This window comes from Peromyscus maniculatus, chromosome 12 (genome assembly GCF_049852395.1).
Source record: "Peromyscus maniculatus bairdii isolate BWxNUB_F1_BW_parent chromosome 12, HU_Pman_BW_mat_3.1, whole genome shotgun sequence".
NCBI lineage: Eukaryota > Metazoa > Chordata > Mammalia > Rodentia > Cricetidae > Peromyscus > Peromyscus maniculatus.
In genome coordinates, this window is record NC_134863.1 from 47,495,292 (window position 1) to 47,510,748 (window position 15,457).

Genomic DNA, 15,457 nt, shown 5'->3' on the forward strand with positions numbered 1-15,457 from the left:
GGACTGAGTGCTCTGAAGTCTCACGCTCTGCACATTGTCCAGCTGTGGGTCTTTGTGTTAATTGCCATCTACTGCAAGAATAATCTCTGCTGAGGATCCAGTGAGGTACTTATCTATGGGCATAGCATTGTGTTATTAGGAGTGATTTTATTGCCATGCTCCTTAGCAGAATAATAGTAGTAGGTTTTTCCTAGGGCTCATGACCTACCCCAGTCTCAGGTTGTTTTTCCTAGGGCCCATGACCTACCTTAGGTTCTTGGCCAGTTCAGGAGTTTTGAGTATGGTTTCCATCTCGTGAAGTGGGCCTAAATCCGGTTCTAGATAACACAACTAACACTTGCAAATACATTTCATTTGTTTTGCTTATTAATAATCAATGTTCCTCAACACTTTTGACAACTGGATATGTTGTGTGTCATAGAATATTTAGCTGCATCCCTGACTTCAACCAGCTAAGTGTCAGTCACACCTCCCACTGGATGCCAGTAGCAGCCTCCTGCTCCAGTATGCAGCTAAACATAATTTTAGGCATTGCAAATGTACCCTAAAGCTGGGCAGTGGTGGTGTGTTGTGGAATATCATTTTAAGGTGTGTTACTTTTGTTTATGTTGTATTTATTTAACTCTGTGAAGCTGTGTTACTGGGCCTGTCTAAAATACCCGATGGTCTAATAAAGAACTGAACGGCCAATAGCAAGGCAGGAGAAAGGATATGTGGAGCTGTCAGGTAGAGAGGATATATAGAAGGAGAAATCTGGGAGGAGGTAGTGAGGATCCAGAGGAGAAGAACTCCAGGGACCAGCCACCCAGCTACACAGCCAGCAACAGAGTAAAAGTAAGATTTACAGAGTAAGAGAACAGGAAAAGTCCAGAGCCAAAAGGTAGTCAGGATAATTTAAGGGAAGCTGGCTAGAAAGTAAGCTGCTGGGCATTCGTAAGTAAGAATAAGCCTCCATGTGTGAATTATTTGGGAGCTAAGTGGCGGGCCCCCCAAAGAGTAAAATACGAAGAACAATAGTGACACATTCCTTTTATTGCAGTATTTGAGAGGCAGAGGTAGGAGGATCGTTGAGTTAAAGGCCAGCCTGGTCAACAGAGGAGTTCCAAGCTAGTCATGCTAGTGAGATCCTGTCGAGGAGGGGGAAAAAAAAAAAAAAAAAAAAGCAAATGCACCCTAAGGGGGAAGTTGCCTAAGAACCACTGTTCTGGACTGACACCCACTGGCTAGTAGCTTGTCATGTGGTGGTAACATTAAACAATTTGGGGAGGGGTTTTCTTAAATTGTAGCCTTTATTTTTCCTTAATCACAGTGTAACCTGGTATATACACTCTTTATGCTCACAGGAGACAGGGAACCAATGACAGACCAAAGCAATGATTCCAATGCAGTGTACTTACTGAGCTTCCTTACAGGGGGTGGAGGGTACTGACCCCCAAACAGCCACATGGCTTTAATCTCATGCCCGCATGGGTAACTCTGTCATCACGGCATAGGTGGAGTCTATTCTTCAGGGAATGGTCTACCTATATACTAAAACATACACTGTATGTTTAGTAACTCCTAAAACCACATGCAGTTGGGGCAGAACTACATAGGGATGGGAGCAGGGTGCAGAAAGGAGTGGCTGGAATCTAACGACTCTCCCAAGTTTCTATTCTATGCAGGAATGTCAACAGCAGTTGACATTCAGTTGTTCTGGTTTAGACAGTGATGGCAGCTAATGTTTGGAGGACAGCACGTCACAATACCTTTTAGGCAGTATCACACGCTTTACAAATTTGGACCGCCTTACATCTAATAGCCTTTCCCTATTACCTGCAGGGATGCGGATATTGCAAACATGTGTAGAGTCAGGACATGGTTATGTGTGCAGGGTGGATACTCCCAATATTCCCAATGGTCTCAGGGTTATGGACAACTTGGTGGATTGTTCTGAATTTTGCCAGGCTTAGACTGCCATGTCTTCATAGGAGCTTATGCCTGGTGTATGTTTTTCTAGATTGTCTAAGATGACAAACAGTTACATGCCTGGATTAGGGAGCTATGATGTGATCCATTTTATTTATCATTGGATAGGGAAATCTCACTTGTTAGGGTCGAAAGGATGAAAATAACAGGGTTTGGTCTGGCCATAACATTTCACTCCCCTAGCGGCCCTTCTTTCTCTTCGTTGGGCTCCAATCAGGATCTCTGAAGGTGAAGTGAGCTCCTGTCTTCTTTGTTCACTTGTGTGGCAGCCCTGAGGCCTGAGGAGGTGCACAGGCAGCGCTCACTGGAATGTAGCAGTGTGGGTTTGCTGGGCTGTGATTTGTCACCCTGTGAGCTAGAATAACTTCAATGTGAAACTTCATCAGCGATGGCATCCATTTCCTTTATTATCTGATGGCTGTATGCTCGAGTTTCCAAAAAGACAGCTTGATTTCCCGAATGGAATCTGAGTCCTGGGCCTGACTTCCATTTCTATTATTAGTACTGCGCGTGCTCTTGGTGAGGCTCAGTTTATTGACTATAAAACATGAACAAGAACTGGACATAGTGTTGCATGGTTTAATTCCAGCACTTGGGAAGCAGAGGCTGGCAGATCCAAGTTTTTAGGCCAGCCTGGTCAACACAGTGAGTGCCAGGATAGCCAAGGGAAATATGAGAGCTTGTCTCAACATAACAAAAAATGAATTAAAAGTGTGACAATACTGTTAGGAATGTTTCAGTGGTGAAGCAGACTATATAAGGAATTGTACACATGGTGCTTGGAACAGAGCAGATAATTATATGAGTAACAAAATGGAGTTTGATCAGTAGCCAGGTGTGGTGGTACATGCCTTTAAACCCAGCACTAGGGAGGGAGAAGCAGGTGGATCTCTGAGTTTGGGGCTAGCCTGGTCTACAGAGTAGCCAGGACTATGTAGGGAAATCCTGTCTTGAAACAAAACAAATGAAAAAAGGAATTTGATCAATAAAATAAAAATAGTAATATATTATAACCCATAGAATAAAACATTCATGTGTCCTCATTGGTGTAAGAAATAACTGAATGAAGAAACCAAGAAAAAGGAAAGCTTTTCACAGGGATTCCAATTAAGATCAAAAGAATGAAAGGAACAGAAAAGATACTGCAGTAGTAATCTGTGGCTGCTAAAAATGACTGGGTGGCTTGAAGAAAAAGATATTTACATGTCTTTAAAGTATCTCCTCCAACACAGATATGGACTACAACCGGAAAAATGGTACAGCCTTCTGCTATGGAGGAAAGTGGCAGATGGCACCTTTACCGGATGTTCAAGGCCAGTATCATGGGAACTAAGACACAGTGACATTCTGTATCCCCTGATAGGACACAGTGAGACATGCTACCACTGTGGTTCTGACTGAAAGCCACAGAACTTCACGATATGATACAATCAGAGTTTGGGACAGTTTACAAAAGGAGTGATGAGCGCTCATCCCGAGGGGTCAGGAGGGAAGGAAGCACAAGGCACTGTCGCCATAAGGAAGACTACCCAGTGCAGCAGGATCCTCCATGGGGCCTCGGCTGGGACAAGGCCATCAGAGGAGAAACTGGTGCCAGCAGAATGACATGCACAGCTGTTTAACTGCACTGTCCTGGTGCTGGTTTACCGTCAGTTTGGGCACCCGTGCACTGGGTGTATTAGTTGTTTAACTGTACTGTCCTGGTGCTGGTTTACCGTCAGTTTGGGCACCCGTGCACTGGGTGTATTAGTTGTTTAACTGCACTGTGCTGGTTTACCGTCAGTTTGGGCACCCGTGCACTGGGTGTATTAGTTGTTTAACCGCACTGTGCTGGTTTACCGTCAGTTTGGGCACCGTGCACTGGGTGTATTAGATGGTAAAATGGGGAGAACCTGGGAAAGGGGACATGGGAATTATCTACACTATTTCTGCAAAAACTGGGCATGTTGGAAACTGTTTCAAATTAAAAAGTCGAATCAAGTAAGTGGACAAGGCCGCTGTATTTATTATCTGCCCGTACCAGGCACACTTGCTCTCTCTAGTTTTGTGGGCCACACTGTGTGCCGAGACCATGTTTCACCGAGGGAATAGAGGCGTCAGACGGCACCTGACAGGCACAGAGATATGAAGAGACATAAATAACACACACTGTGCTTCCAGCTTCCCTTCAAGCTATGACAAAGACCCAGCAGGCATCTGTCTCCCCATGGCGGGATCCCTTCCAGCTGACCTGCCTGACAAGGGCTGTGAGCTGATAGCTCACTTTTCGCTGTCTGAGCTGACCAATCAGAAATGAGGGAAGGGGGGATGGACTTTTGGTTTCCAGATCCCCTAACCACTTGCGGGAAGTCTACTTCTGAGCTACACCTCAGCCGTCACGCTTAGTTTACCAACTTGCTCCGCAGGCACCATCTCGTGGTCTCCTTGACAGTTGTGTGAGGTAGCATTCCCATTTTGGAGCCTCTAAGAAAGACTGAAGCTCAGAGGAAGAAGTGGCTCCGGTTTATTTCCTGTCTCCTGAGTAGTCAAAGCAGAGAAGAAGAAAAACTCAGTCTGCTCAACAAAGACAACACGCACAAGGCAGAGCTTCTTTATTGTGTGAGGGCGTGAGCCGGAGGACAGCTGTCAAAGAATGCCCAGGACGCATTCTCAGTGATCCACCGGGTGACGGATGCAGTTCACATCATTACATCACGGTAGGTAGTTACTGAGCACTTGCAGGATGTTGGCAGCTGGACACTTCACCAGGACCCAGGCTTAGAAAAGGCCCAGCTTCAAGGACTCCGACTTGCATAGGCTAAATACTCCCATATCTAGAAGCTCAAAAACTTCTTTTCTTATCTAAATGAGAGGAAAAAAAGAACAATAGAAAGGTTATGATCACTTGAAAGTAGTCCTAGTGAACAAAGTCTACATGTGGGGCTCCAGGTGTTCATACAGCTGCCATGGCCAGAATCAGAGAGGGTAAAGTCCACACCTGGGGCTCCAGGTGTTCATACAGCTGTTATGGCCAGAATCAGAGAGGGCTAGGTCCACATCTGGGGCCCCAGATGTTCATACAGCTGTTATGGCCAGAATGAGAGTGGGCAAAAGTCCTGTGCATGTTGATTCAGAGTTGAGAGTCACATAAGTAAAGGAAGAGTACTATGTAAAAACATCAGTGCCATTAAAGGGCCTTTACGTTTGCATCCATACAAAAGAAAATGCCATAGCAATGTTCAAAGACTCCAAAGTGTTTTTTGTAACCCAGATTTTCATGCAAGGATCCAATAAAGGATTGATTGCCTTGTGATCATTGTTAATGGCATAAACATAACAAAGATATCTATGATGCAGAAGACAAATGTGTAGCTTGGTCTGTTTGAGGGGCCCCTGGCAGCAGGATCAGGATCTATACCTGGTGCATGAGCTGGCTTTTGGAGGCCATTACCTTGCACAGCCTTGATGCAGGGGGTGGGGATTGGGCCTGCCTCAACTGAATGTACCAGGCTTTGCTGACTCCCCATGGGAGGCCTTACCCTTTTGGTGGAGGGGATTGGGAGGGGAGGCTGCGGGGGGTGGGGGGGGGAGTGGGAGGAGGGATGAGAGGGGGATCTGTGGTTGATATATGTAAAATGAATACAAATGTTTTTTAAAATAAAAAAATGTAAAAACTGATGATAAATTTCTGACACTGTTATAGTGGATTACTCACATTTAACATTATAATAGAAACTATAAAACCTGGCTTTGTGTCTGACATATAACTAGTTAAAAAAAGGCTATTCACAGAGGCACAGTGTACCCCATTGTGTGTGTGTGTGTGTGTGTGTGCGCACATGTGTGCATGTGCCAATGGTTCTTAAACTTGATGCTTAATACAACTTGCCAATCAATTATAATGAACTTTGTTCAGTCTGGGAAAGTAGTTTTATGTGGTAAATTAACTCACAGCACGTTTTAGAGACATAATCCCAAGCCTCTCTGATAGTGACTGGCATGATTTATCCTGAGAGGTGATTGACAGCCTTATTTATTATTACATAACTCCCTCCCCACACATATCAGATTAGACTGAAAAATTGTTCCATGATAACAGGGTGGGTGGCAAAACCAAATTTCTATATCATGAGGGCAATGAGCTATTTTTCATAAATACACAGTGAGCTGTGCGGTGCCCACAAAGGCATCCAGTCATTCAGTTTGAATCCACTGAGACACAGAAACCCTCCACACAAAATGAAAACATCTTTGTAAATCATGTAAGTAGGTTTTGTGGGGATCTGAAGAAGCCAACCAGGAGGCGGCCTCTCTTCCCCCGATTTGGCCGAAAATGTACATGTAAGAATAAAGGGCCGAGATGGCCGTCTGTGAGGAGGGAGAGGCAGGGGAAAAAGGCAAATCCTCCAGATCATCGAGCTGCTTTGAAGTACAGACGTCCTAGTGGGGCAGGGGCCGTGGCCGTTTAGAGGGCAACCAAACGGACTGTATACTACACATGGAAAGGATACAGTTATGTGTAAGCGGATGAGATGGTTCTATAATGGTTACCTCAGTGTCGAAGACAGAAATTATTTCCAAAGCTAGAATGTGCTGGCTCCCCATGCCAAAGACTTTATTACTGTGTTTGAACTTAAGTTCAAATTGGAAAAAAAAAAGATGAAAGACAACAGCTGATTACACAGTACCTCGGGAATGTCCATCATTCTCCTTAGCTTCTGATCTCTCCAGTTCCAGTCGAAAACCAGAAACTTTAAGGGGTTCAAATTAAGGCCATCTGAAAGACACAGCGAGAGTCGTGGCAGTCAAGACCTCACGACGTAAGCCTATTAAAATGGTTTTCATCCTCCTGGTTGCCCCGCTCTCCGGCCTCTCCCCCAGCAATGAACCTCCGCACACTGACGCTTGCTTGATGGGAACCAAATGCAGCCCTCTGACACATGCAGCCGTACGGCTGCTTCTGAGGACAGAGAGGCGACCCTGCTCAAGTCTGTCAACACTCAGGTGTGAAAGCCGGAGGCTGGGGTCTCCTTCCTGACAGGGATTTGAGAAGCCGTCTCCTGTAGCCAGGGCAAGTGGGCCTTCGGAGGAGTTGAGAGCACCAGAGTCTGCATGAGTCTGAGGAGGTGGGGGGAAGGATGCTGATGAGGCTGGCAAATCACGTTAGCATTACACACACTCTGCTGCTTGCTTTACCTCGAATTACTGCACGTGAAGGCTGGAGGAGACCCAGGACCATGGTCCTCAGGTCCTGAAAGGTGGCACAAATCTGGCTCCTGCAGTTGTTGCACGCCATGCTTGGGAACGGTGTCTGAAGCTCCCCCCATGCAGCTGTTCCCCACAGCCTCCCCCTCTCCAGCACTTCCCTCTCCTCCCCAGGTAATTATAACACCTTGTGTCTACACCCCTCACTGGCACTATGCTAGCAAACCAGGGAAAGGAAACAAGTTGACAGTCCCCCTGTAAAGGAGAGCTGTAGAGTGCAAGCAGAGAAGCCTCCTCTTGAGAGGAACCCCCTTTACCCAGAGCTGTCAAGCACGCCCTGACAAGACAGCTTTCTTTCTGTGATGTCCCAGTTAAGAAAACTACCAGGAGCTTAAAGGTACTCCAACGATGACCACTGTGTTATGCATAATTTTAAAAAACTGGATAAAATCCAAGTATTCCATACTAAAAGTATTGCAGACGGACAATGTAATACATAGATATTGCAAATGAGAAGTAAATCAATTTCCTGAGAAGGAAAATCCCCTTAAGGTATAAATATACATATTACAAATGAGGTGTATATATTATATTATATTTATAATATAAAGTCTCTCTATATGTATACATACAAAACAAATACACTGTAACCATGTGGAATGTTACATGATCTCTGCTTCATAAAAATACATACTTGCATATAAAAAAGACAGAAAGGCAGTATACCCATTATAATTAACTAGAAATTATCTCTAAAGTAACTTATTTTTTATCCTCATCTTAAGTTAAGACATTTATTGAGTGTGTGCATGTGTGTATGTGAGCATGCCTGCATGCCAAGGTGAGCGTATGGAGGCCAGAGGACAACTCTGAGGAGTCAGCCCTCCCTCCCACCCGCTGTGGTCCAGGAATCCAAGTCGAGACCTCAGGCTGGTGGCAAGCACCCTGACCCCCTTGGCCAGCTCACCTGCCCCTTCTCTATCTTCTTGCAGTTCTCACAGGCCCAGAGCCAGAACATTTCCTTAATTGCTAAATTAAAACACCACCATTCTGAAGATAGTTTTACAGATCCCAGTGTCATGGGATGTCTTTCATGTCTGGACACTCTCCGTACATATTGAAAATATAAGCACTGTGTTGAGAATATAAAATGTGCTCATATGTGTTAAGAACATAGAAGCAGTTATGTGACTGCTCTAGCTTTGACAGAACCTCAAAGTGCTGGGGCTATCTTTACAAACACCTTCCATGCATCCTAACACTGTGGCTAATATGTTTTAAACTATCCAATCAGATTCAGAAGTAAAAGCTTTCATTAATACCACATAAAAAAATCAACAGCCCAACATTATTTTTCCACATAAAACAGGCTGTCAAACAGAGTTTTCCCAACTGTAGAAATCTACTCAACAGCTTGGGCGGCTTCTTTCTGTCTCCCTCCCTTCCTTCCTCTCTGCTTCTATTTGAAACCTAAAAAGGGCCTATTTGTAGGTGGTGGGGGGAATTGGGTAACATAGAAAAAGTCCTGGGTCCCAGAAGGGGTGAGCTGAATCTTGAGCTGAGTGCTGTTGGGGAGTCACGGACCAACCCGAGAATCTCTCCCTGGCCTCTCCCAGTGCCCATACAATCTCCTCAAATCTGCATCACTTAGAAAGAACAGACTTGGTACCTAACACCTGCTTCCTAATTCCAATGCCTTCCTATCTCCATAAGACAAACACCCGGTATCAAGAAACCCCCGGGGTGGCGGGGGGGGGGGGGGGGGGGGGAGCTCTGGAATGAAGAAGCCCTGGCCTGAGACCATGGGTGGAGTCAATCTTTTGAGGCTCTGTTTTCTTTTATAAAAATTAAGAGTCCTACCCAGCCAAGGATGCTGTGGGTACCAGTTAGAAAGTACACAAAAGGATGTCCAGCATAACACCAATTACAAGTAGAAATTTAAAAAATGTTGGGGACCCATCAGGGACCTTCAGTGTCTTAATTCTTTGCCATTTACACAGAACTCTGCAGTCAGTGGGTTTAATTAGCTGTAGGTTATTGTCACCTGAAGAAGAATGCCAGGCATTTTAGATGTTGTTTCCTGAGTTACAATATTGCTGAAGATGTTACTTTGACATATACAAAATAATTCAGGATTGGAGCCAGACAGAAGACAAAGTCACATTACTGTATTAAGCAATTTGAAAATGAAGAACGAAATCAATAAATCTGAATCAGCCTTTGGGCTCAGGTCTGTGACTTCAGCTGCTCTGGGGGCTTAGGGAAGACCCCAAGATCAAGGCCAGCCTTGGCAGCTTAATGAGACTGCATCTCAAAGTACAAAGTAAAAAGAGTGCTGGTGATCCAGTGCTAGAGACTTGTCTAGCATGGGTATGGTCCTAGATTCAATCTCCAGCACCTCAAAAACACCTCAGAACCTCAAACCTAAAGGTCTGGCCAAGATCAGGTAATTACGATTACCAGCAGGCTTTTAGGCTTCTGGCTTGAGGAAGTTGGCAAACTATTAAAACCCCCCAGGAATTCTGGAATACTTACTGTGTAAAGCATTAAAAGGGAAATGTGCTTGGGAGGAATATTCAGGAATATCTCTGTATCATCTATAGAAATGGTGTTTTCATTTCAGTACACTTATTATCCCATCATAACTAGGATGGGAGTCTCTGAGAACCAAGCCTCAATTTCCTGAGAAGGAAATATTCATCATAGCAGACTCTACCAATTCCAAGGACTGCTAATGGGTGGTAAAGGCTGCATGGATTCACTCAGCTGCTCAGAGCCACTGGAATTTGAATGTGTTTAGTTGGGCAAATGCATTTCAGTGGGCCACGGTCCTTGTCGTTCCCCATAGCACTGTTCAAACTGGCTGGCTTCTGAGATCAAAGGCTGAGTTGAGTTTCTCACTGGGTGATTTACAGAGGTCTGTTTTTCTTCTTGTAAAAAAGCACTCTAAATGTGCTTCCTAAACTCACACGGGGGCAAAGTAAACGGCTAGCTATGACCAGAATTCTCACCCTCCTCATTTCATACCTTGTTTAACAAGTTCTTTGATTCTCCCTGGAGTTCCCACACCCAGGTGTATCACACGCTTCTCCAGCAACTTCACCTGCTCCTGGACCTGGAGGAGAAGAAAGAAAAGGCAGAATCATTAAGAAAATATAATCACAGGCCACTTTAGAGCATTTTATCTCTATGTACAAAAATCAAAAAGCAAACAGGGCCACTTGTGTTTGGGACTAAGGACTGGGGACAAAAGAAGAACTTTTGTTTTTTAGAACACTGGTCAATGGCCAAGGAATTGGGAATCAGACCTCAGCGTCTATTCAGGAATAGAGCGAGGCAGCGGCAGTGGCTGCAGTGGCCAGGGTGGCAATGGAGAGGCACAGGATGCAGAGAAAACTGGTGTAGTTGTTAAATCTGTCCCATCAGGAGTGGATAAGAGAAAGCGATTTCTAGGGAGATTAGAAGAGGCTGAATGGGAGTGCTGAGGCCTTCCGATGCCATTATGGACCACTTACCTCTCTTATCAGAACTACGGGCCCTTGCTCACCTTTATATGCTTTGCAAATAATTTCATAACTTTGGCATCTCCTTTAAATGCTGTCAGTGACCTAATGAAAAGGAGTATTAATTCGTTGAGTAGATTATGATAATTTACTCATTTAAGAATTCACTATTTACAAGTTATAGTTTATTGTTCAAAAGACTGTTGTAAATGTGTACAGTTATGCTTGTATCTACACACAAAAAGATCATTAGGCAAGTCTCTCTGCTGTGAAGCTGGAGTGGGCTTTCAGGCTGACGTGTGTGAAATCACTCAAGAGGCTGAGGCAGGAGGACTGTGGTGAGTTCGAGACCAGTCTACACGGCATAGCAAGACACTATCTCAAAACAGAAAAAAAAAAAATCAGAAATGGGGAAAGGCTTTTGCACAGGTATGTAGCTACGTGTCCTTCTAAGTCAAACGCAAGGCCAGACACTTCGGTTTCTATGAAAATTCAAACACATGCGTCTGCAGTTCTCTAAACAGAATTTCTGTGTTTCAGGTATCTGGCAGAGAATTTTCCATGCAGTTTTGCATAATCTCAAAAAAAAAAACAAAACAAAAAAACAAAAAACCAAAAAACCAAAAAGCCCAGAAAGAAAAAAACAGAAACAACAAAACTGGTTACAAGGGGAAGTCTCAGAGCAGTGGGGTCCGCCTGTGATCTGGGGGAGCCCAGTCATCTGAAAGACTGTTGGGGTGTCCAGACAGAGAACCACGGGATGAGCGCACCAGGGAGGAGGGCAGAACATCCCCTCCCCCCACTTTTCCATATTGTAGACTGAACTTCTCTGTAAAATTTCATACATGAAAATATTGCAGCCTAAAGGAAAGAAGGAAGGGAGGGAAGGAGGAAGGAATGAAAAAAGACATGGGACAGTAGATCTTGATCCCTGAGAGGAGGTGCAAATCATGCATGAGTGAAGTGATTCTTTAGGTGGCAGCTGTGAGGACTGAGGGGCACTACAGACCTGAGAAGGTCAGTTATTACGCCAATTGCTAAGATGTGAGATTACAAATCCAGTATTGAGACTTTATTTTTGGAGAAGTCAAGCGTCTAGGTTTTTAGATATGCAATGTATTAAAAATCCATCCATCCATCCACCCACCCATCCATCCATCCATCCATCCATCCATCCATCCATCCATCCATCCATCCATCCACCCACCCACCCATCCATCCTTCATTCTAAATGGAGTCTTGCTATATACCCGAGACGGTCCTTGAACTTGTTATGCATGCTGTCCTCAAATTTGCAATCCTCCCCTTGCTGCCACTCCCAAGTGCTGGGATTGCATGCATGCAGCAATATGCTCAGTTTCATTTCAACATGTTAGGGCCAAAATGCTATTGGGTAGACTCATCCTTGGGTGGTTGACTTATAACATCTGTATGTAGGTGAGGTAGTCCATTCAGTTCTAGGTATTCAACAATTTGGATCCATCTACATCAATTCAGATGATCAGTTCTGAGAGTCAAGGCTGCTCTGTTTGGTACCTTAGAGGAAAGGTTTTATAAGGACTGTTTGTAGACAGTAGGACCCCAGAGTCTACTGTCTACTCTATGAATAGCCAGGTTACACCATCTCCCCATGATTTTATTTGATAGATGACATTAATGACAGTGCCAATATGTCACCCTGGGGTCATTTTTGATTTTTGAATTTAAACTCACAGAATGCCAGGGATCTGTGAACTGACCTTTCCAAACACATTCTGTCCTCAGAAGTTGGGACCATCTCTACAACCTAACAAGGCTTTATGGAAGAGATCATGAACACCACTTCCAGTTGGCTTCATCTGATTTTTTTGATGTTTATTGTTTTCTTTTTAACCATCTGTTTTTCATTTTGGTGTATTTCTGTGTATCACCTAAAATTCTGTTTTGAGTTAAAGTGGGTATAATGAACAAGTAAGTTTTTAGTTAAGATTTAGAGTTATACTTAAGATGGGGTATTACTTTCCTTTATGTCATTATATTTTGAGAAATAATGTTGACCAGGAGGAAGCTATTGATACACAAAATAGCAAAACATGCGATCCAATTTCTATTGCAAATGAGTTCTTAATTACACATGAGCATTCTCCATGGCAGGGTTAACAAGGGAAATAACAGGACTTATGGCTGTCAAGAGAACGGATGTCCTTACAGTAGGATTATTAAACACTGGTCCTTGGGCTGGCTCAGACCACACTTTGCAATTCATTTAACCTTGAAATGGATCATAATGTATCTGGGCACAGCTGGTAAATGAAGTGTGACGACACAGTGCTTTTATACCCCTTAGGAAGGAATTTATAAAAGCTCGAATCAACATGACAACTTGTTTTTAAGAGGTCACATGTAGGCCAACTTCTCTGCCATTAGCATCTCAGCTTCCAGTGAGTGGGTCTGTAGTCGTCCTGTCTCAAACTCAGAGAAGTTGGTGTGAAATGCTCTGATTTCAGGGCCAACAAGTACCCAGGTAAACAGGAGTACTGAAGATCAGTTATGTTCGGAGCAGACGAACTTGAAAGGAACATTTTGCTTTACTGGAGGGTGTGGGGTATGAGTTCATGTGTGTGCTGAGGTGGAGAAAGCAGAATGTGAAGGGATAGTCAAGTTTAACAACTACTTTTCTAAAGTCATGATTAGATTAGTTCATCTAGAAAAACAGATGTTAAATCGCCACGGAGTCTATATCCTTGCACCTCAGGGTACTTGACAAAGCTCCTGTTTCAGGACAGACTTCCTTTGTTTTGTCTGCTGTCAAAGCCTGGTTCCCAGACAGGGCTTTCCCTGTAAATGCCACCCTCCTCTGTCTGTTCTCTCAGTGTTACACAGACCCAGTGGAAGGGTTTTTTGTTTATTCTACAAAAGCAGCAAGTGGGCATGCCTGTGAAAGTGCTTAATAATGTGTCAACTTATCTTTACTATAGCATTTTTTCCCTTTAAGTTTTTGGTCCATTTGGAATTTATCTTGGTAGAAGGAGTGAGATGGGAATCGAACTTTATTTTTCTGGATGGCTACTCAGTTGTTCAGCACGACGGCTGAAAATCCATCTTCCTCTGCTGATTTCTTCTTTGTCATCTTTCCCGTGTACTGCGTTTTCACAGGCATCTGGGTCTGCTTCCTCCCTTTCACTTCTGGCCTGCTCATCCCTTCTGCCTGTCCTGCACGTGACAGACCCAGAGGCTTTGAACAGCTGAGACTGTAACACATGTATTCCAGTCTGAAAGGGACAGTGAGCGCCTCTCCTCAGTGGCCTTTAAAACCCTTTGTCGGTTGTTTTTAGTTGTATGTTTTCGTAAAAGTTTAAAACTAGTTTATCTGGTTAAAAAAAAAAAAACAAATTTTCTTGGAGTTTTACTCGGAAACCTGTGAAATTTGTAGATGACCCTAAGCAAAGCAGGCATATTTACAACACTGAGTCTCAAGAGTATGGTACTCACGTTAATGAAAGAGCTTTTCCAGCCCATGATGTTTTCTTTACATAGGTTTAGACAGTTTATTCCCTGGTATTCTGCTTTCCCTTGTTCCTTTTTTGAGTCAGAGCATCCCTCCCACTTGCTTGCTGCTGTTGGCTAGTGTGGCCTTGTTGCTCTTACCCCTGCCCTGCACAATGGGTTTCCCCACACAGCAGTGTAGGTGTGCCTTCCAAATGGCTCACAGCGCTCCTCTGCCCCACATCCTTCCATGGCTCCTGCTTCAGGGCTCTCTGCTGCACACTTGGAAGTCTACCTCTGACTTCAGGTCAAGAAAGCTATGCGGCTCTGTCCTTTATTTCATCTGAGTCTCTGCTCTCAAGTCATCCCTTAAAAAAAGAATCCTTCTCCGCATCCATCTCGTTTGCATGCCTTATTTTCTTTAGATAACGCATCACTATTTAGGATAGTGTCATGCATACTTACTCGGTTACTCTCAGCTTCTCCAACAGAACGTGAATCTCATGGGGTGGGGACTCTGTTTTACTTATTGCACAGAGAATACACAGGTTGGGACTCTGTTTTACTTATTGCACACAGAATACACAGGTTGGCATGTATTAGAAAACACTCAGGAGACCTTACTGCTGACACGGACCTGATGAGGTCCAGGGCTCGCACAGCAGAGCTGCAGAGGATCAGCATCAGAACCGACTTCTTCTCACCGTGGGTCTTCCGAAGTTTGACCCACTTAGGACAGACTGAAAGATAGATCACAAAAACTGTAGGGGAGACGGTAAAACAGTGCTGCGGACATTGGATACTCTCCAATTATTTATCTGTAAGTGCTTAAGAAAACAAACAAGCACGGATTGTTACTACATTTTCTGCTATTTTGGATACCAGATTAAACTTACGTTTAATGCTCAAAGACACTGTTGAGTAATAGGGTAATTCTGATTCGATCATGTTAGATTTTAGTTCGGCTTAGCCTTTTGTTTGTTTAAAGACAGGATCTCAGTGCAGAGCCCTAGCCGGCCTGGAACTCATAGACATCCACTAGTCTGGGGTTAGAGACATGGGTCACCATACCCGGCCCATGTTAAATTTTAAAGAGACATCCAGCATGATCTAAAATGGAACTGATGATAAATAATACTTCAAATTCATTATTATGTTTATTCAGTAGGCTTAGAATTCTAATATTTTCAAGTTTTTATGCCATGATAGTATTTGTATTATAATCCAGGTTTATATTTATGAAGTTAAATTCTGAGAAGTGTTTAATAAGCACAAATTGGGTATCATAACACAGAGAGGCTGACAGAAGAATGTCGAATCGCTCTATGTAAGTTATG

General features: G+C 43.8%; 1 protein-coding gene across 7 annotated transcripts in view; it reads right to left on the reverse strand.

Moving 5' to 3' along the window:
* Nucleotides 1-4,544: 4,544 nt before the first annotated feature.
* Nucleotides 4,545-15,457, reverse strand: part of Cmss1 (cms1 ribosomal small subunit homolog) — a 314,697-nt gene continuing 303,784 nt past the window's right edge. For all 7 annotated transcript variants that reach the window (XM_015989183.3, XM_076549068.1, XM_076549064.1 and 4 more), the window contains exons 6-10: nucleotides 14,758-14,860; nucleotides 10,700-10,760; nucleotides 10,180-10,267; nucleotides 6,636-6,724; nucleotides 4,545-4,809 (exon numbers count right to left, since the gene is read on the reverse strand). In XM_015989183.3, coding sequence (XP_015844669.1) covers nucleotides 4,726-4,809; nucleotides 6,636-6,724; nucleotides 10,180-10,267; nucleotides 10,700-10,760; nucleotides 14,758-14,860 — 425 coding nt within the window. In that variant the 3' untranslated portion in view covers nucleotides 4,545-4,725. The remainder of the gene's footprint in view (nucleotides 4,810-6,635; nucleotides 6,725-10,179; nucleotides 10,268-10,699; nucleotides 10,761-14,757; nucleotides 14,861-15,457) is intronic.